This window comes from Branchiostoma lanceolatum, chromosome 3 (assembly GCF_035083965.1).
Source record: "Branchiostoma lanceolatum isolate klBraLanc5 chromosome 3, klBraLanc5.hap2, whole genome shotgun sequence".
Taxonomy (NCBI): Eukaryota; Metazoa; Chordata; class Leptocardii; order Amphioxiformes; family Branchiostomatidae; genus Branchiostoma; species Branchiostoma lanceolatum.
The window spans coordinates 14,826,131-14,847,806 of NC_089724.1; the positions used below are offsets into that span (position 1 = coordinate 14,826,131).

General features: G+C 42.2%; 1 protein-coding gene across 3 annotated transcripts in view; it reads left to right on the top strand.

Moving 5' to 3' along the window:
* Nucleotides 1-21,676, top strand: part of LOC136430503 (atrial natriuretic peptide receptor 1-like) — a 25,347-nt gene continuing 3,671 nt past the window's right edge. For 2 of the 3 annotated variants that reach the window (XM_066421180.1, XM_066421181.1), the window contains exons 1-20: nucleotides 1-117; nucleotides 754-950; nucleotides 1,164-1,277; nucleotides 1,654-1,789; nucleotides 2,406-2,533; nucleotides 3,131-3,305; nucleotides 3,676-3,733; nucleotides 3,966-4,050; nucleotides 4,951-5,070; nucleotides 5,568-5,744; nucleotides 7,088-7,192; nucleotides 7,433-7,504; nucleotides 7,951-8,203; nucleotides 8,597-8,752; nucleotides 9,718-9,898; nucleotides 18,226-18,366; nucleotides 19,410-19,533; nucleotides 20,002-20,070; nucleotides 20,876-20,992; nucleotides 21,467-21,626. In XM_066421180.1, the coding sequence (XP_066277277.1) occupies nucleotides 78-117; nucleotides 754-950; nucleotides 1,164-1,277; nucleotides 1,654-1,789; nucleotides 2,406-2,533; nucleotides 3,131-3,305; nucleotides 3,676-3,733; nucleotides 3,966-4,050; nucleotides 4,951-5,070; nucleotides 5,568-5,744; nucleotides 7,088-7,192; nucleotides 7,433-7,504; nucleotides 7,951-8,203; nucleotides 8,597-8,752; nucleotides 9,718-9,898; nucleotides 18,226-18,366; nucleotides 19,410-19,533; nucleotides 20,002-20,070; nucleotides 20,876-20,992; nucleotides 21,467-21,626 (2,608 nt within the window). In that variant the 5' untranslated portion in view covers nucleotides 1-77. The remainder of the gene's footprint in view (nucleotides 118-753; nucleotides 951-1,163; nucleotides 1,278-1,653; nucleotides 1,790-2,405; nucleotides 2,534-3,130; nucleotides 3,306-3,675; nucleotides 3,734-3,965; nucleotides 4,051-4,950; nucleotides 5,071-5,567; nucleotides 5,745-7,087; nucleotides 7,193-7,432; nucleotides 7,505-7,950; nucleotides 8,204-8,596; nucleotides 8,753-9,717; nucleotides 9,899-18,225; nucleotides 18,367-19,409; nucleotides 19,534-20,001; nucleotides 20,071-20,875; nucleotides 20,993-21,466; nucleotides 21,627-21,676) is intronic. The other variant, XM_066421182.1, reaches the window with a different exon arrangement.

Here is a 21,676-nt window from a genome sequence, read left to right on the forward strand (position 1 = left end):
CGTTAAAAGCAGGTCTGAGGAAGGTAAATGCTACTGTAGTAGCAGACTACAGGTACGACTCCGTGGAAGACGATGCGATGAGGGAACAACTGAAGGACATCAAAGAAACTGGACAGAGTAAGTTCAAGAAATCACTGTCTTCACTTGATGTAACATACAATGTTTCGAAATTATCTAGCTTATCATGATTGAATATTTGATTAGTAGCAATCCTAGTTGTTTTCTATCCCATCAATCACACATGAATCATGAATCATTGTTGATATTCTACCAAATAGATCCGATTTTTGCCATTTATGTTTGTCATATCATCATGAATCATCGGTTGAGCCGGCGTCACATACTAGTAGTAAGAAAATAGTTCGCCCGATGGGTTAACGAGCTAAAAAGGAAATGTTTGGCCTGTGTCCTCTCGATTACTGCGCGATGTTTAGTCTATGTTTAGAGATCGGACGATGTTCGCAGGTCCCCAAGCTCAATGTGATAGGGTAGGTTCTCCGGTGAAAAATTCGCTCGACTCTCCGGTGTCGATATCCAAATTTGGCGACCTTTTGGCGATCAATTCGATTCGGCTGAAGCTTCGAAGCACGATGACCGCGTGACGTCAGCTTGTAAGTATCGGATCCTACGTCATTCAAATCTTTACATCTCAAACATCTGTGGATATCCGGATAATACAAAAAGCAACAGTCTCTGAGCAGATGTTCCCTACAAAGGAACCATCTGGGTAACAAGATGTGGTTCCTTTCATAGTCATCTGCATGTGTCACCACGACAAAGAGACGGAGCGCCGCGTCATGCTGCACGCCCACGATCTCGGCATGACGAACGGAGAGTTCGTCTTCATCAACGCCGTGACGTGGACACTCGAGGGGCAGCTGGGGGAGCCCTGGAGAGCTGGCGACGAAAGGGATGAAGACGCCAAACAGGCTTACGGCAGCGTGCTCAACGTAGGTTGGCCGGTTTTTTTGAAGAATAAAGAAATGAATGAATGAATGAATGCATGGTTCATTTTGGGGAAATGATACATGGCAGCCATTGGCATAGGAAGCCATTGCGTATTCGTAACAAATATCTGACGTCAATAAAACACATCAAAAAGTGTAGCTGAGGGCCGTGTAGTCGTACACAGCAGGTTAAATCTTGTTTGTCTTGATACAAAGGTACGAATGGTGTTTCCGGAAGGACCCGAAGTCGATGATTTCCGAACGAAGGTCGTTGAGCGAATGGCAGCTCCACCATGGAACTTCACAGACAGCCTACAAAGGGGATTGAAGGTGCGGACCTTTCTTTGTAAAGAAGCATTTTAGATAAATACATGTAATGTAATGTAATGTAACTAAACATTTTGTCCAGAAAACATAATCACAATAGTACTGATTCTTATGTATAGGCTTGACAAAAGTATGAGATTGCCAATGTCATATAGATGCATCTCTACCTAAGTATGAACCCAAAGTGCAAGCAAAAAAACGCCCAAACGCCTTCTGGTCATACTATTCTGCCAAACATGAATTCAGAACTCGAAGGTCTCTTAGGCTATTACTTAGATTTGTTTTTGACATACATAATGCCTTTCAGTCACAACCTGCTGGTCTTCTCTCATTTAATTGTAGTACAGTTGCAATGTATGCCAACCATTTGTTTTTACAGGGAAGCTCATACTCTCCTTTCCTACACGACGCCGTCATACTCTATGCCTTAGTCATGAACAAGACGTTGCAATCGGGAGAGGATCCTAGGGACGGCGAAGCTTTCATGCGTCACGCAAGGAAAAAAGCTTTCGAAGGTCAGTAGAACCCTTTACGTTAGGGCTAATAGCTGTTTTGATTACTGTTTGCATCTTTGATAGTCGTCATTGGTCCAACTGTTTGTCCCAAAAAGAGGTTGTATCTTGCTGTACTGGAATTATATCGGCGATGTTTTATCATTGACTTGTAATTGACCTACAGGACTGTGTCAAACCATGAAATTATATCTTGTAGATATATAGTATATGCCTGTACACTTGTAGTGATATATACATTTAGAGTGATGATTAAACCAGTGACATTTTGTATGTACACTAACATGTCTTTCAAAATAACGATGGTCACCAATTGTAGATTATCCTATACTCAGCGGTGTCTTTTGTGAAAATCAAAAATTCGACAGACCATACACATATAGAAGCTGGAACCTCAGAATATATAGACTAAAGTACCCCCCCCCCCATAGACCAGTGGTTGTTTCCTTTCACGATGGCATTATCATTACCACCATTATCATAATTGTTATTATCATTACTGTCAGCATCATCTTGTTTTGTCGTATTATAATCATTATTATCATCATCGTTCTTATCATTCCTGTGATCATAACTGTTATTAGTAATTGTCATCAAAATACAATGTACCCAACGATAGGTATGTCTGGAACCGTGATCCTCGACAATCGTGCTGACCGTGAACCTGAGTTCTACATCTGGGACATGGACCCGAGCGGCACATTCGATGTCGTGGCCCAGTTCGACGCTAGACCCGCTGGAACAGAGGTTGGACTAGAAACACAAATTACCCAGGAATATTAACAGATCAGGACTTTTTCAGCACGTGCATGTTTTAGATATTGCTTTAAGAGACCCGTGTGTGACTTCCTAAAAACAATGTAGCTGGGATAGTTAGCATCTATCAATTTGCAATGGTAGGCACTTTTGAGATATGTCTGTGAATAGTCCTTATTGCACTAGCAAGAAGAGCTATCTGCTATGTTCCTCCGCGCAATACTGACTTGTTCTGCCTCCCATGCACTGCTAGGTGGCGCCGCAGTGAGTAGAATGAGTAAAATGTGACTAAGCTTGTGTATACCGCCACCCCCACCCCCGTGAGATATTTGATGTCGTTTCGATAGTCCTTCATCTATATTCCACAGGGCAGTACTTACTGGTTTTACTTCCCACTGGCACTGCTAGGTGACGCTGCAGTGAGAAGAATGTGGTTAACCACCACCCCTTAGGAGATTTGATATCTTGATGTCCTTTGTGTTGCATAATGGGCTATTCTATATGGATATCATAAACCCAACTCTACCGGAGAAACGCATCGTTTTCAGGTATAAAGATCCGGTGCACCAACGATATCTGTACTCATAGGTCAGTGATGACCTCTTACAGGATCTGGTGTTTATTAAACACATCGTTTGGGGAGACGGTACGACCGACGCACCGACGGGGCTCCGGGAGTGCGGGTACATGAACGAGCAGTGCGCCTCTGAACAAGATAAACGTAATGACCAAAACGAGAAGAAGACGACACAGCTGGTCTATGGTAAGCAAAGTTGTATAGGATTTGCGGAAGACCACACATAAGAAAATCGTTCAGAAAGGTAATAGACAATATTAAAGCATATGATATTATCTCGGTTCTTCCCTTCTCTTTTTCATCCCACAACATACCATCAAAGAATTGGAAAATTGTCATTTTTCAGTTTCAATATGCAGATTTCACAACTGAATCTCATTATGAATAGATCACTGCTTACTAAAATCTTAAGAAACGGAAACTCTATCCATAATATACATCAATGATAAGTCTTCGACATACATGTATTTATATCAGTCTTTAGCAGCGCTAAGATTAGGCTTTGTAATGGAATCATGTCAAATAACGTCCAATGATCCATCTTTGCTGCCTGAAGGCCTTTCAGGTCTGGGCGTTGTTCTCATCCTGGCGACAGGGATCGGCGTTTATGTCAGGTAAATATGAATGGATTTTAGCAAAGAATCGTATTCTGAGGTAGATAATCTACGTGACCATAACTATTGTATTCTGTAACGTTACGACTTGTCAAAGCTTCCGCCATTGCAGCTACATACATAACGGGATATACTAAACGTCATGGTAACCTGAATTTCCTGTCAATCAAGGTTTAAACCTACAGCAGGTTTTATGACACTGATACCGTTTTATACTGTTCCTTTCCAACAGGAAACGTTTTACAGACAACAAGAAGAAAGATGGAAATTGGCAGATCAAGTTTTATGACATAAATTTTACAGCGTACGATGAAAAGGTATGAGTATCTTGTTCACATTGTACTATACGTTCACAGCATTAGCTTCAAAATCTTATCCATCCCGACTTCGGAAATTAAAGTTATTTTCTATCTATTAATATTCAATTTCGTTTTTGAACGTCGCTGTTTTTCTCGAAGAACACCAGATGTGCAGAGTTTTCCTTCAGCCGTTATTAACATTATGTTTCTCTAGCGTACTTGGTTTGCGTTGCGGTGCATGTATCATAGAAGTAGCATGTAGAATTGAACCCATGCCTTGTGCAGTTTCTCTTAGAACAGTCATTCTTCACAAGAAACGCCCTTACTCAACGTGCACTTGATCATGAGTCATGGATGAAACCAACAATAAAGGTAAAAACTGACAAGGATATAGATGTGGGGACCGCCATGCACATCTGTACATGCAGTCATCAATGTTTTGATACAACTATGTGAAGTTTCGTTTCTCATGGTCAATGGAAAACGAGTCTAAAAACTTTCTTACCATCATCCCTTTTTTATAAAATCCTGGTGACCTCTCTGCTTTCAACTGGCTCCACTATTACACAATACGCTAGGTCAGCACCTGCAAAACAGAAACTGTCCTGGGCTCACAAATGAAAATTAGCATGTGGACTTTGGATATATATATATGTTATCATCCACATAAGAATTCCAGTCCCCTACAATAATTAGTGGGTGATTTGTAATCCTTATATTGAGCTACCCTCGTATTTCTGTCACATTGTGACAATTTCCCTTTACAGCACTTTATGATCGTGCTGGTTGATACAACATGTAATGTTCAACTTCGAAAATCACCATCATTCACACAGTTCATTCCAAAAACTGCCAGTGCTATCCATACTATTCGTGGATACTCTCCTTGGCACTCTGTAAGTTGTTGTATATTTGCAGGAACACAAGAAAACCCAGTCTTTGGGGAAATCGGAGAAGAAGAGCTTCCTCAGCGCAGCTTCCGGAGGTACCGGTGGTGTTAGTGGCAAGTCAGAAACCACCACGAGAAACTCTTCTAGGGTAAACTATTCGTACCCTTACGTTTCGCACCATAGATTTGGGTAAGAAGGTCAAGATGCCATAACATTTATTGAGGCAGCATAAGGGCAATGGGAATGTTGTCTTGGGCACGGTATTGAAAAGTGGAGCTCATCCCTCTCCTTCCACCACGTGCATATGTATACTTCCTCAATCGAAGCTAGACACATTTTCTACCTGGGAGAGTAAACCTTAAAGTTTTTATACTTAGATGTCAAGAATACCTGGAATAGAACCATGACCCCTGAAACACTCGACACCACACGCGCTAAGCGGAGGACCTAATCGTATATGTTGCACAACATTTCAACGAAAGGATGATGAAATACTCGTTCCATGTCAAATAAGCTGTTCATTCTTTAGTGCAGGTAAAGTGGCAGAAATACGTGTTTACTTAACGTCTAGACCATTGAGAAAGTTCTTATCTGTATCCCTTGGTATCCGGTATTCATTTTTACGGTCTCTTTGCCTCATCTAAGTCGTCCAGTGACCAGGACTACGGCGAGCAGGACTTCAACGAGGGGCTGTTAGACTTCAACAAACGGGAGTCCAGCAACCTCTCACTTGGTCGGTACGAGGACAACTTAGCAGTGGTGAAGAAAATCTTCAAGCAGCACGTCTCCATGTCACGAGCACAGCTGGTGGAGCTGAAAGTGGTAAGCGTGCCGCCTAGCCTCCTATAGAGGATACTAGACAGACCGTCTTGTTATCTCCATGAAAAATGGAGATATTGTTTTGGGTGTGTCTGTGTGTCTGTCTGTTTGTCTGTCTGTCTGTTTGTGATTCCGCACTACTGTAGTCAGCATAACTCAGGAACCTCTTGATGGATAACGATGACATTTGGTATGTGGGCAGGTGTTTTGACGCTAAAGTTCAAGGTCGATTTTGGGCCCCCTGGTATGTGACCTTGGTACTGCAGCAGAACTTCAATTTTTGTATCTCTTGACCTGGGCGTGCTATGGTCTTGATTTTTGGGTGGCAGATAGCTTGTGATGTAATAAAGAAGTGGTGTCGATTTGGGCCCCCTAGCAGCGTGCAATGGAACTGCAGTGGCGTCATTGTAAAAAATTTCTAAGGGGAATAACTGAACAAAGGAATGATGGATTTCCATCATATTTAGTATGCAGGTAGCTTAGACAGAGATGTACACATTGAGCTGCAAGTTATGCTAATTGGGACTTAATTTTCACAACTAATGAGGAAAATCTATATTTGCATTGTTTTCCATTATAAGACCCAAATACATATAACAGGTGTAGTTTATGGAAAGTGGATCATCAACAGATGCTAATTATGCAAATAAATTCCTAATTTGCATAACAAATGCAAAACACCATATCACATCTAATTGGAAAATTATGGGACTGTCAATAAGATACTTAGTATGCAGGTAGCTTAGACAGAGATATACATAATGTAGTGAAAATTATGCTTATTGTGACTTGATTTGCATAGCTAATGAGGAAAATCTATATTTTGCAGTGTTTTCCATCCTAAGACTCAAATTTATGTAACATATGTAGAGTATGGGAAGTGGAGCATCAACAGATACCAATTATGCAAATGATTTTCTAATTTGAATAATTAATGCAAAAGCACAATAATTCATCTAATCGGAAAATTATAAGACTGTCAATATAGCAACATGTGTAAGTTAGATAAAAGTGTTTATGACCAAGCATATATTATGCAAATGTGTAAGTCATTTGCATGAACAGAATTGTTCATGGAGATATGAGGTCGTGGAACTCTTGTATTTAGAAAGCAGCAATACGATGAAGTTATGGGACATTGTAGCATCAAGTAAAATATCTTATTATGAGTTCGATGAAACGTCGTGTCATGTATATCATATATGTCGTGTATACCAAACAAACCAGCTCTAAACGAGAACTCCTTAAAGTGTTCAGCAAAACAAGCCCTTTAAGAGGACAAGCTTGATGTGGGAAAGACAGTGTTTGGTCTCATTATGTCGCACCTGATGTTTGTTGATTTGCAGATGAAGGGCATCAACAATGAACATTTGAACCGCTTCATTGGTGTATGCACTGAGCGTCCCAACATCTGCTATCTCTTCCAATACTGCACGAGGGGAAGCGTTCGGGTGAGTAGTACATAGATTTAATCGTAAGAATATAATACTTTGCTTGAAAAAAAATCTACTTGTTGCAGCTGAGTTTGCGTTTCGTTTGCTTTGTTGTGAGACAGGCTCAACCTTCCTGATGATGACCATGGTCTCACAGACTTCTGATATTATTTCTGCAGAATTGTTACGTTTTCTGCATCATCAGAGGCATCCTTGTGACTCTTAACCACATTCAGTGACCGTGTTCTTTCTCAACAGGATGTTCTCGACAACGACAATATAGAGGTGGATGACATGTTCCAGATATCTTTCATTGTTGACATTGCAAAGGTAACGTTATATTTCCCCCATTCGTTTGAACATCATTTATTTTTATGACTGTGTGGCTAATTTTTATAAGCCCGTACATAACTTTGGGAAACATGTTAGGCATCTGACACAAAAATGTTTGTCATATGCTTTAACAGGGGATAGAGTGGAGGTTCGAACCCCGATCGAGAGAGCATGATGTGAGAGGTTGCACTATTCTATTCGGATGAGAACTTAAAAAACCGAAGTCCCGGTGTATGATATGAGCGAACTTCATACGTTAGCCTCAGCAGTCAAATCCTCGCAACTAAAATAACCCAACACACTTATTGATAAGAGTAGAAATGACCCTGTGCCCTGTCCGTAGCGAAGCCGCATTGTACTATCAGCTGCAGCTAACGAAAAAGCATGTGTTTCATCTCAAGCATTACGCCCCGAGTTTGACTACTTTCCCTTTTTTTTTCCAGGGGATGGAGTACATCCACCAGTCAATCATCAAGTACCACGGGAAGCTGAAGTCTACAAAGTGCGTTCTTGACCAACGTTGGGTGGTCAAAATCACAGACTACGGTCTGAAAGAGTTCAAGTTCGGTGCAGATGTCCTGGAAGAGCCCAAGGAACAAGAAGCAAAGAGTATGGACCCATCCACGTCTAAAGATCCGTCCCGCGATGGCGAAACAGAAAATAGACAGCTTCTTATTCCCAGATGCAAGGGAACAGGTGCATCTGAACAGACCAACCCACGTGTGCCTATGAAAATGTTCAAAGGATGTTTTACACGATTTCTCATTCAGAAAATGCGAATTTACAATCTGTTTTTATCATATGTCTGCAAGCAAAGCAACCAAAGTTATAATACGGCTCCTATATACCGTTTCTGACAGCCACGTGCGTTGGTCAATTATTATCATGCTAACAGTCAGGTTTCAATAATCTAACAGGAACGCCAATTTCTGAGCTACCATCTGGGTAAGTCCATCTCCACCATAGCTGTACAGCTAGGTATACTCCGAATTTTCATTGTGTATACTTGCTATGCATGCATTAAAGAAGTTCAGGCTGGGGCTTTGATTACGAATTTGTGATCTTCTAATAACAATTTTTTTCTTACAGAGATGTTATGGACAGCACCGGAGATTCTTCGTAACTCTAGATCAATTGCGAACTACGCGACGGCACCGAAGTCGGACGTTTACAGCTACGGTATCATCGTGCACGAGATCCTGACCGGTGACATGCCGTACTCATCGTTTGGACTCAATCCTTCAGGTACAAGCCATCTCACAGTTCCGGATACACATATGATATCGCGATGCAGTATGGTCTCGTTCAAAATCCCAATAGTTCTTTGTCCAGACGTTTGGGCACGTGGATGATATGTTTGCACTGGAACTTGGAACTATGAAATGGCTTATTGTTTCTATCCACGGTGTTCTATCAGAAACGTACTGCTATCCTTATTAAAAAAAAGAGAGAGAAAGACCTACTTAAGGGATATTATTTATGAACCTAATATATACGTGGGGTCGTGTGGCGTAACGACAGTGTGTTCGACTCAGAACCAAGAGGTCCCGAGTTCGAATCCCCCTGATGCCACCGATGTTGTGCCCTTAGGAAAGGCACTTTACACGACTTTCCTCACTTCGCCAAGGTGTATAGAAATAATGATTGGCATGTTGTAATCTGTACGTGGCACTGTTAATATAACTTAGAAAAACTTGAGTGCAGTGCCACGTCGTCCCTGTCTGTCAACAACCGAAGTTTAAAAAAAAACTAATATATATAAAGGATACTCATTATGAATCTATGTTTAACGATAAATGGCAACACAAAGAATTGGACCCAAATGTTCAACTGTACACTACCAGTCTTTGTCACGGAATTAATTTGTCATTGAATAAAGACGGGGCACGCCACGCGCTATCTACCACTTTTGATCCACTGTTCACTGTGCCACGTGTCTGTAATCTTTAAGTGACGTCATAGAAGTGGTGGATTCATTCCTTGTAGCTTCACAAAGATTGGTGTTGTTCGTTGTTAGATATAGGTAAGTCCAAGTCTTTGTGTTTGCAATTACAGTAGATTCTCTTCCAGCTGAATTTTGTAAACACAGATGAACTACAGGGCATTCAGTTGCAGTAGAATAGTTAGCTCTTCAACTAGACTTACTAATGTGATTTTCACATGGAGAATAGTGCAAGTCCTAAATTGGAGTTTAATGCTTCCTTACGCAGAGGTTTTGGCGAAGATCGCTGGAGGTATGAGACCTCCTTTCCGTCCCATGCTTCCTTCGTCAGACAAAATCCATCCCCTGATACTGCGCATCATGCAGGAATGTTGGACGGAGGATCCCCTCAGACGGCCCGACTTTGCCTCTGTGCGGAGCCAACTCTTCAAGGAACTCAAGGCAGGAAAGTAAGGCTTACCGCTCACTGTTCCCTTGGAAAGACCTGTACTTTGGCAGAATTTCTTCCACACATCCTCATCCTGTGCAATCACCTGGCCCTAAGTAAAGGTTACGTTCGGCAACGTTGTCTGCCCATTTCATCGTCTATCTCTTTCTCTCTATCCATATCCACTATATTTGTAGACAAAATACGCTGCTTCTTCTGGAATGATCAAACCATTCAAAATTTCGTATGTTTACAGTGTTAATTAAGTTCACAAACACTGGGCGAAATGGTCACGGATCCCGGCAGATACCACGGCATCCGTCAAATCTTTACGTCACGGATACGAAAGATTCCGAGCAAATGCGAACAAACCCCAGATCCGTGAAGGATACGACAAAATACCCTACGGATGTGACACCGTATCTGCTCGGATAACGGATACACTAAAGATACGATGTCGTATATGCTTGGATCCCTGACTGACAACGGATACGGATAGGTCGTTTGCACGAATCCTTAAATAAAAACATATGCAATATTTGAGAGAAATGAAAACTTGTCATTAGAATTTTCTGTATTCATAAAGACCATTAACAGGTTCGCTGGCCCACTCTATCATACTAGTGCGTTGTGGCAATCTACGGATCCTAGCAAATCTCTTTTCCGTATTTTCTACGGATCCGCTGGCCCGATCAACGACTGGGGATCCTAGCAAATACACCGTTCACATTTTCGATGGATCTGCTGGCCCTATAAATGGCTGGAGGTCCTAGAAATTTCCCTTCCGTATCTTCTACGGATCTGCTGGCTCGATCAACGAATAGATATCCTAGCAAATCCCCTTTCCGTATCTTTAACGGATCCGCTAGCCCGATCAACGACTGGCGATCCTAGTAAATTCCCTTCCGTATCTTCTACGGATCCGCTGGCCCAATCAACGACAAGGGATCCTAGCAAATCCCCTTTCCGTATCTTTTACGGATCCGCTGGCCCAATAAACGACTGGGGATCCTAGCAAATTTCCTTCCCGCATCTTTAACGGATCCGCTGGCCCGATCAACGACTGGGGATCCTAGAAAATGCCCTCCCGTATCTTCTACGGATCCGCTGGCCCGATAAACGACTGTGGATCTTAGCAAATCCCCTTTCCGTATCTTTTACGGATCCGCTGGCCAAATCAACGACAAGGGATCCTAGCAAATCCCCTTCCCGTATCTTTATCGGATCCACTGGCCCGATCAACGACTGGGGATCCTAGTAAATCCCCTTTCCGTATCTTTTACGGATCCGCTGGCCAAATTAACGACTGGGGATCCTAGCAAATCCCCCGTCCGCATCTTTAACGGATCCGCTAGCCCGATCAACGACTAGGGATCCTAGCAAATTCCCTCCTGTATCTTATACGGATCCGCTGGCCCGATCAACGACTGGAGATCCTAGCAAATCCCTTTTCCGTATCTTTAACGGATCCGCTAGCCCGATCAACGACTAGGGATCCTAGCAAATTCCCTTCCGTCTCTTCTACGGATCTACTGGCCCGATCAACGACTGGGGATCCTAGCAAATTCACTTCCGTATCTTCTACGGATCCGCTGGCCCAATCAACGACTGGGGATCCTAGCAAATCCCCTTTCCATATCTTTATCGGATCCGCTGGCCCGATCAACGACTTGGGATCCTAGTAAACCCTTTTCCGTATCTTTTACGGATCCGCTGGCCAAATTAACGACTGGGGATCCTAGCAAATCCCCCTTCTGCATCTTTAATAGATCCGCTAGCCCGATCAACGACTAGGGATCCTAGCAAATTCCCTTCTGTATTTCATACGGATCCGCTGGCCCGATCAACGACTGGAGATCCTAGCAAATACCCTGTTCGTATCTTATACGGATCCGCTGGCCGGATCAACGACAAGGGATCCTAGCAAATCCCCTTCCCGTCTTTTCTACGGATCTGCTGGCTCGATCAACGACTGGGGATCCTAGCAAAACCCTTTTCCGTATATTCTACGGATCCGCCTGCCCAGTTAACGACTGGGGATCCTAGCAAATCACATTTCCGTCCCTCTTCGGATCCGCTGGCCCAACTAACGACTGGGGATCCTAGCAAATCCCCCGTCCGTATCTGTTACGGATCTGGTGGCCCGATCAACGACTGGGGAACCTAGCAAATCCCTTTTCCGTATCTTCTTCGGATCTGCTGGCTCAATCAACGACTGGGGATCGTAGCAAATCCCCGTCCGTATCTTCTACAGATCCGCTGGCCTGATCCACCACTAGGGATCCTAGCAAATCACATTTCCGTATCTTCTTCGGATCTGCTGGATCGATCAACGACTGGGGATCCTATCAAACCCGTTTCCGTATCTCCTACTTACGGACAGAAATGATGTGATATATTTATTTATTTGGCTGTAGAAAAAGTACAGACAGGGCTACTCAACTAGCCGAAGACATCATGAGTTTTTTAAAACAACACTGACGCAAGCAATATCAAAATCACAGTGCTCTCAATATTTCTTTTTGAACGTCTTTAACAAAATTAACGCTCTACAAGTCACCCACAATCCCATGATACACTAGACTACTGTATATCTTGCAAAAAAGAAAAAGGCTTTTTCGTGAACCTACAGGGTCCTGAACCTTAGAAAACAACACGGAACTAGCAATTTTCTAATCACCGTTCAGCGGTTGTCTATATATTGGGTCGTGTTTCAAAACCCTTCAATTGCGCTCTCAATATTTTTTTTTGAACGTCTTTAACAAACGCGTTCTACAAGCCATCCACCACTCCATGATGCACTAGACTACTGTATATCTTGTTAAAAACGAAAAGGCTTTTTTGTGAACCTATAGGGTCCTGAACCTTAGAAAACAACACGGAACTAGCAATTTTACCGTTCAGCGGTTGTCTATATATTAGGTCGTGTTTCAAAACCCTTCAACTGCGCTCTCAATATTTCTTTTTGAACGTCTTTAACAAACGCGCTCTAGAAGTCACCCACCACTCCATGATGCACTAGACTACTGTATATCTTGTGATATAAGAAAAGGTTTTTTTGTGAACCTATAGGGTCCTGAACCTTAGAAAACAACACGGAACTAGCAATTTTCTAATCACCGTTCAGCGGTTGTCTATATATTGGGTCGTGTTTCAAAACCCTTCAACTGCGCTCTCAATATTTCTTTTTTTAACGTCTTTAACAAACGCGTTCTACACGTCACCTACCACTCCATGATACACTATACTACTGCATATGTTGTGATATAAGAAACGGCTTTTTTGTGAACCTACAGGGTCCTGAGCCTGAGAAAACAACACGGAACTAGCAATTTTACCGTTCAGCGGTTGTCTATATATTAGGTCGTGTTTCAAAACCCTTCAACTGCGCTCTCAATATTTCTTTTTGAACGTCTTTAACAAACGCGCTCTAGAAGTCACCAACCACTCCATGATGCACTAGACTACTGTATATCTTGTGATATAAGAAAAGGTTTTTTGTGAACCTATAGGGTCCTGAACCTTAGAAAACAACACGGAACTAGCAATTTTCTGATCACCGTTCGGCGGTTGTTTATATACTGGGTCGTGTTTCAAAACCCTTTAACTGCGCTCTCAATATTTCTTTTTTTAACGTCTTTAACAAACGCGTTCTACACGTCACCTACCACTCCATGATACACTATACTACTGCATATGTTGTGATATAAGAAAAGGTTTTTTTGTGAACCTACAGGGTCCTGAGCCTGAGAAAACAACACGGAACTAGCAATTTTACCGTTCAGCGGTTGTCTATATACTGGGTCGTGTTTCAAAACCCTTTAACTGCGCTCTCAATATTTCTTTTTTAACGTCTTTAACAAACGCGTTCTTCAAGTCATCCACCGCTCCATGATGCACTAGACTACTGCATATCTTGTGATATAAGAAAAGGCTTTTTTTGTGAACCTACAGGGTCCTGAACGTTAGAAAACAACACTGAACTAGTAATTTTCTTATCACCGTTCAGCGGTTGTCTATATATTGGGTCGTGTTTCAAAACCCTTCAACTGCGCTCTCAATATTTCTTTTTGAACGTCTTTAACAAACGCGTTCTACAAGTCACCCACCACTCCATGATACACTAGACTACTGTATATCTTGTGATATAAGAAAAGGTTTTTTTGTGAACCTATAAGGTCCTGAACCTTAGAAAACAACACGGAACTAGCAATTTTACCGTTCAGCGGTTGTCTATATATTGGGTAGTGTTTCAAAACCTTTCAACTGCGCTCTCAATATTTCTTTTTGAACGTCTTTAACAAACGCGTTCTACAAGTCACCCACCACTCCATGATACACTAGACTACTGTATATATTGTGATATAAGAAAAGGTTTTTTTTGTGAACCTATGAGTCCTGAACCTTAGAAAACAACACGGAACTAGCAATTTTACCGTTCAGCGGTTGTCTATATATTGGGTCGTGTTTCAAAACCCTTCAACTGCGCTCTCAATATTTCTTTTTTAACGTCTTTAACAAACGCGCTCTAGAAGTCACCCACCACTCCATGATGCACTAGACTACTGTATATCTTGTGATATAAGAAAAGGTTTTTTTGTGAACCTATAAGGTCCTGACCCTTGGAAAACAACACGGAACTAGCAATTTTCTAATCACCGTTCGGCGGTTGTTTAGTATACTGGGTCGTGTTTCAAAACCCTTTAACTGCGCTCTCAATATTTCTTTTTGAACGTCTTTCACAAACGCGCTCTAGAAGTCACCCGCCACTCAATGATACACTAAACTACTGCATATGTTGTGATATAAGAAACGGCTTTTTGTGAACCAACAGGGTCCTGAACCTTAGAAAACAACACGGAACTAGCAATTTTCTAATCACCGTTCGGCGGTTGTCTATATATTGGATCGTGTTTCAAAACTCTTCAAATGCGCTCTCAATATTTCTGTTTGGGCGTCATTAACAAACGCGCTCTACAAGTCACCCACGTACCACTTAATGATATTCTAAATGATATACTAGACTACTGTATATCTTGTGATATACGAAAATGCTTTTTTGTGAACCTATAGGGTCCTGAACCTTAGAAAACAACACGGAACTAGCAATTTTCTAATCACCGTTCGGCGGTTGTCTATATATTGGGTCGTGTTTCAAAACCCTTCAACCGGTGCTCTCAATATATATGTTTAGGCGTCTTGGTCTACACGTTAGCGATTACTTAATGATGTACTAGAATCCTGTATATGCTGTGATATTACAATACGTTTTTTTGGACTTCTACGGTGGCCTGAACCTTAGAAAATAACACGAAACTATATACGACACCGCTTAACGGGTATTTCAGTGCGTGAAAACTTCTTCAACTGCGCTCTCCACATTTCTATTTCCACATTTCCTTTTGAAACGCGCTCTACCCCATCTACCAGTACTCCGTTTCTAGACATACTAGAATCCCGTACCCCGCGCAGGACAGACAAAGCGTTTTAGCTTATATATGTTCCGGGAGGTTACATGAAATGTTCCCTTTTTCTGTATCAGAACAAGTAAAATGTTAAATACTACGTACATGGTTCCACAGTCGTTGATCGGGTAGGCGGATCCGTAGAAGATACGGAAAGACTTCAAGGAGGATTTGCCAGGATCCCTAGTCGTTGATCGGGTCAGCGGATACGTAGAAGATACAGAAAGGGGTATGGTAGGATCCCCAGTAGGATCAGCGGATCCGTAAAAGATGTGGAAAGAAGATTTGCTAGGATCCTTAGTACCTTATTGAGCAGGCGGATTCAATACAAAAAAAACTAAGCCAGTGTTATGTTATCGGTAGCTTTTATCAATTAGGTGCAGCCTGCTACTCATTTAGAAAACATTGCGACATGTTTTATGATAATCTTTCTATGAGTGCCTTCAAGTTAAAGCAAGGAGGTCTACATATAAACTCATTGGTTAAAGCAAGGAGGTTTTATATAAACCTTCTTGGTTAAGGAGGGAGTGCTTCCCTTTTACTTTATAGGCTGTAGAGAGTTGCCGGAAATGCTGCGTTTTTCTGTTCCATAGACCGTGGTAAAATTATCTATCATTTTATGGTGTGTTTTTTTTCGGTACACACTACATGTTTTTTTTCGCGCTGACCTCGGCTCAGACCAATACATGCTGTGTTTTCGCAAAACATACTTCTTCAGACCTCGTTCTTTTAGCTTACATGAATTCACAGAAAGTTACAGGAAATGTTATAATAATTACATTTCGTTATTTAGTCATTGTAAGAACTTGGAGGAAATAATGACATAGAGTGTTTTCTAGCGTTTTTATATTTTGTTGTGGTTGGTTTAAAAAGACAGGTCGAATGCGAATGCAAATTTATTCACTGTGAAGTTGTAAAAACAACAAAGTGACAATGGGAAGTGACCTGGGGGATGTCTCTTGGGATGTCATGTGATCGGACATTACCCAATGACAGACAAGAGTGGGTTTTTCAAACCTAACGAATATGCAAGCTGAAGAAGTATTTTGTAGGAAGTCTGTTCGAAGACAAGTCATGAAAGAAACTCGGACCCGTTTCACTAGGACACAAGTTATGGTCAAGACTTTGCTTTTGCCGCCTGGAACCCCGACGGGACGAACACGAAGATAGGACATGGCCAGACTTCTGTACCAGAGTCGGTTGGAGCTCTTGTATGGCGCACGACACAGCCACAGGAAAGGGAATCACGACCGTATCGTCCTGACCATCGCAGCGAAGGCTGAAGAAGAGCGCAAATAATGTAACCTACGGATTATTACTCCTGCGGTGACCAGATGGGAAAAGGATAACAATGTTTCTTGTATATATGACGCACCATCGGGATTGTGGATTTAGCCTTGGTCGACCGATAGCTCACTGACTGACAACTCGGATCGCCAAGTGTAGGTCTGCGGGATGGACTGGTCAAGCTGCCGAACAAATTCTCTACGGGCCCCACCAGGTGTCTCACCCGGGGTAACTTGGACATAGCGCCGAATCGTGAAGAGCACAGACAATGTGAATTTGATCCTCCTGTCGACAACATCAAGTACAGTTTTGAAATAAAAAGACAAAGACCTACATTTTGTATTTGCGTGTATGTGTAGAGAATTCGGGGGAATTCAGGTATCGCATCTGCTAAGTATTCGGAAAAATCCGAATAATTCGCATCTGTGCATTTGTAGCAAATACGGAGAGATTCACGTATCGGATTTGGTTAGGATCCTGGAAAATCCGAGTTTCGTATCTGCGCATTCGTAACAAATACGGTGAGATTCAGGTATCGAATTTGGTTAGGATCCTGGAAAATCCGAAATTCGCATCTGCACATTCGTAGCAAATGCTGAGGGATTCAGGTATCGAATTTGGTTAGGATCCTGGAAAATCTGAAATTCGCATCTGCACATTCGTAGCAAATGCTGGGGGATTCAGGTATCGGATTTGTTTAGGATCCTGGAAAATCCGAAATTCGTATCTGCACATTCGTAGTATATACGGGGGGTTCAGGTATCGGATTTGGTTAGGATCCTGGAAAATCCGAAAGTCGTATCTGCACATTCCTAGCAAATGCTGGGGGATGCAGGTATCGGATTTGTTTAGGATCCTGGAAAATCCGAATTGCGTATCTACGTAGTCGTAACAAATACGGAAGGATTCAGGTATCGGATTTGGTTGGGATCTGGAAAATTTGAATTTCGTCCATACGTATGCGTAGCAAAAACCGAGAATCGGCTGCCAAATTTGGTAAGGATCCGGCAAAATTCCGGCGTTTTAGCGTGGCCCAAGGTAAGGATGCGAAAAATTTCCTACGAAACCTGTCATCGCATCCGCGAAAAATACAATTTTCGGATTTGTCCGCATCCAAATGGTTCAGATTCAGGGATCCGAAATTTCGGATTTGTAACAGATCCGAGTCGTATCTGCTGGTATTTGCTGATATTTGCTCGTATCCTTAAAGAATACGGAAAAATGACGGCATGGATATGGGTGTATCCGAACCTATTTTGTCCAGTGAAAGCGAATCATACATGTGTCCTGTTTGATGATGTTATGCACTTCTTCACCTAAGAGTCACGACAACGCATACGGGTCGTTACAAAGGTTTGGTAAAGGTGTAGTCGATACTTGTAACAAGATCTTGTTTTTCAAGCAAACGTTAGGGCACATGAACAGTTATAGAAAAGAATGATAGATGTTAGTCTACCATGCCGAAGCTTGGAAATTACGGTGGAAATCAGACCCGAAAGAAACGTACCCATTGTCATTGAGATCATGTTGCAATGTTTCAATTCTCCAACGGTGACTGACGATTGTACCTGTTGGTTCTTGCGCCCTGTTGTGACAGGAACACAAACCTCATGGATGACATCATACACAAGATGGAGACCTACACCAGCAAGCTGGAGAAGATGGTGGAAGAGAGGAACGACCAGCTGATGGGAGAGAGGATGAGGGCTGAAGCGGTTCTGGACGCACTGCTGCCCCGGTATGCAAATATTTCTTTCTTTTTACCTCCGGGAAGGAGGTTCACCTCCGACGGGATACTTTTGTTGGTTATGTTTGTGTTTTTGCAGCTGTAACTCAAGATCTTTTAGATGGATTTGTAAGGATTTTGGTACGCGGGTATTTACTGAGGTTCCAAAGAAACATGGAGATTTGGGGACCCCTTGCAGTGTTTCCACGTACTGCAGCATTACTGCTCAAGAACACCTTCCTGAAAGTGGTGTGGTATTGTCCATTGACGGCGGGCAGCGAGAGACATGACCTCCATAAAGCGCGCTAGAAGAGAAATAAATTGTGCACGACTACCTCCGTAGAGTAAGGGTCCTTCCCGGTGTGAGTGGTTCATAACCTACAGTCGTATGACCGCACATGGGTTCGCCCTTAGTAATAGCCTCCGGCTAGTTGGGCAACCCTGGCATGTACATGCTGAACCAATAAATAAGTAAATAAATACCATCGCCGTTGGTTGGTTGCCGCCATTTTGAAAATGTATGATGTACCGCATGTAACAGCCCAGAGTTTTAAAAGATACCATACGGCAATTTCAGTACATTCTACTTATAAGTGCTCAGATCTTCGTTCTCTGTGTACTTTATAGTTCTCTCCTTTACTAACAGTCATTGACGCAATGGCGTGAAAGTGTACCTCTTACTCAACTCTGTAAAGTAGTGACCGATTCACCTTTGTGCCTGCAATGTACAAAGATTTTTCAATGTCAAAAGTTATTATAATGAAAGCTCCTCATCTGATTTTGATATAAGCAGAGGAATTACTTGGTAATGGAGACAGAAAGGGGATTAAAAAGGATGTTCGGTTTAATTGACTTTGACTTTATTGAAGAAAATCCATTAGTGGTGTACCCTAAGCAACACTGCTAAATAAGTCTTCCTTGACTTCTGGAATCCTTTCCATTTCCATTTGCTGAAGCTCAAGTTCCATAAGGGTTTTGATGCTTTCACAAAGGAGATTTAAAACGAGAAAGGATACTAGGATTTATAATGTTCTTTTTTGTGTGGTCATCTTTAGCCCCGTCGCTGAGAAGCTCAAACTGGGAGAGCAGGTCCCGCCGGAGTTCTTTGAACAGGCAACGATATTTTTCTCCGACATCGTTGGCTTCACCAAGATTTCGGCTGCAAGTACTCCATTTGAGGTAACGAAAGAAATTATTACAGTGGTCAATGCTAAAATCTCAAAAAGTATCCATCACTTACTTGCCTTTCAAGCCAATAGGATAGCTTATATACAATAAGAATAAAACGTTGTTTACGTGGACCCGTCGTCTTCGCTCACTGACTCACTACATTACAAAATTACCGGTAATGATCATCAATAGTACATCCGTCTTGCAAAGGAACAACAAAAACAACGACGATACATATACGTATGTTTGTGTGTGTATGTGTGTGTGTTTTGTGTGTGTGTTTGTGTGTGTGTGTGTGTGTGTGTGTGTGTGTGTGTGTGTGTGTGCGTGCGTGCGCACGCGCTCTCGTATGTGTGTCTCTGTGTATGTTTATATAAGGCGTAGCATAGATCTATTTACGTGATGTAGATTTTGAACAACAGCACTGACTTCTGGATGGCTACCTGATGTATTTCTTTTTTATTACTTTTCTGCCAGACTATAGACCTGCTGAACGACCTGTACTCCCTGTTGGACGGCATCCTTAGCCAGCATGACGTTTACAAGGTACGCTGGACTTTTGGGCAAGTCAACTGCCCCGTGTCGCTTCAAACTTTCAATCTATCGACATATATTATGAGTGTCATTATCATTTCTCACGTCAGTCGTCTTTTTCCTTAAATTTCTTTCCTTCATTCTCCTGATCGTTTTACTCCTTCCTTTCTCTTGCTAAATTACTAAATTCTAAATCATTGATTGAAAATTGTCTACGCCAGGCCTGATCTGCACTAATGTAAAGCTGATCAGTAACAGCTATGCAAAGTAGGGGACTGCATTACCCTCTTGGGCCGCTGGGGCATGCCCTAGAAACAGCAAAAAAAGTTGCACCTATCAAAACCTACACGATTGCCATTTTGGATTTGCTCATGGGCTGTGGTTGGTCCATTTTTCCCTATTTCTGACCAATGTTCCTATTGTTTCAAATGTTCCAAATGTCTCTTTCCAAATGCTCCAATTGTTTCAAATGCTTTCAATGTTTCAATCTTACAGAATGTTCCAAACATTGTAAATTTCATATTGTTTCAAAAGTTCCAGTTGTTCCACATGTTTCAATCGCGCAAATTGTCCTATATACTATTGTTCCAAGTGTTCCCACGCATTGTTCCAAATTTGAGAGACACGCGGGGAATCCATTCTGTCAAGCTGTCCATGGTGCTGAACCGCCCCCTATCAAAATATGTACCCATTGCAACGGCCACACATTCATGGGTTGGGAGTTGTTTTTTTTTTTGACGACGCCTCCGGGATGTTTCTATCAAAGCTGCAACAGGGCTGAATCCGAGTATAATTGAGCGATGCTTTTCGTTCTCAGGTTGAGACTATCGGCGATGCCTACATGGTGGCGTCTGGACTTCCCCAACGGAACGGTGACCGCCATGCTGCGGAGATATGCAACATGGCTCTTCATATACAACTGGCGATGAGTCAGGTACTTCAAAATATCAAACACTAGTGCAATATGGCATTATCGGCATTATCAATGGAAGAAGGTAATGTTGTCGGTAATGTTAATTTGTTTGTGGCTTTTTATTTTTGTGGTCGAACAGCATAGCTGAAGAAGATATGACTTAACTGTCATGGTATTTGGTATGTATTACACGTAACGTTAGGTCTTGACATACTAAAAACATGGTTTGATTTTGGATACCCTGGCAGCTCCTGTGAGTGTATGCGTTGACGGTTCGTTTGATAAGCAAATATTACTACCAAACGCATGGTCAGAATCTATACGTTGGTTCATTACTGACATCAGTGCTAAGAAAATTCATTGCCCTGAAAAGATGAGCTTTCGGGGTGGTTACAAAACTATCACTACATAGAGCAAGCCCACGTAACACTTATTGATTACATACGACGGACACCTATTATGCTTCTCATCATCTTCTACTTGTTTTGGGTATAGAAATTCGTCATAAAGCACATGCCAGGCACTCCGCTGAAGCTCCGAGTGGGTGTCCACACTGGGTCCGTGGCTGCCGGTGTTGTCGGGACCACCATGCCGCGGTACTGCCTGTTTGGCGACACCGTAACCACAGCCAACATGATGGAATCTCGTGGAGCAGGTGAAACATCTCTGATTTCTGTTCAACGTTAAAGACAACTATCACGATGG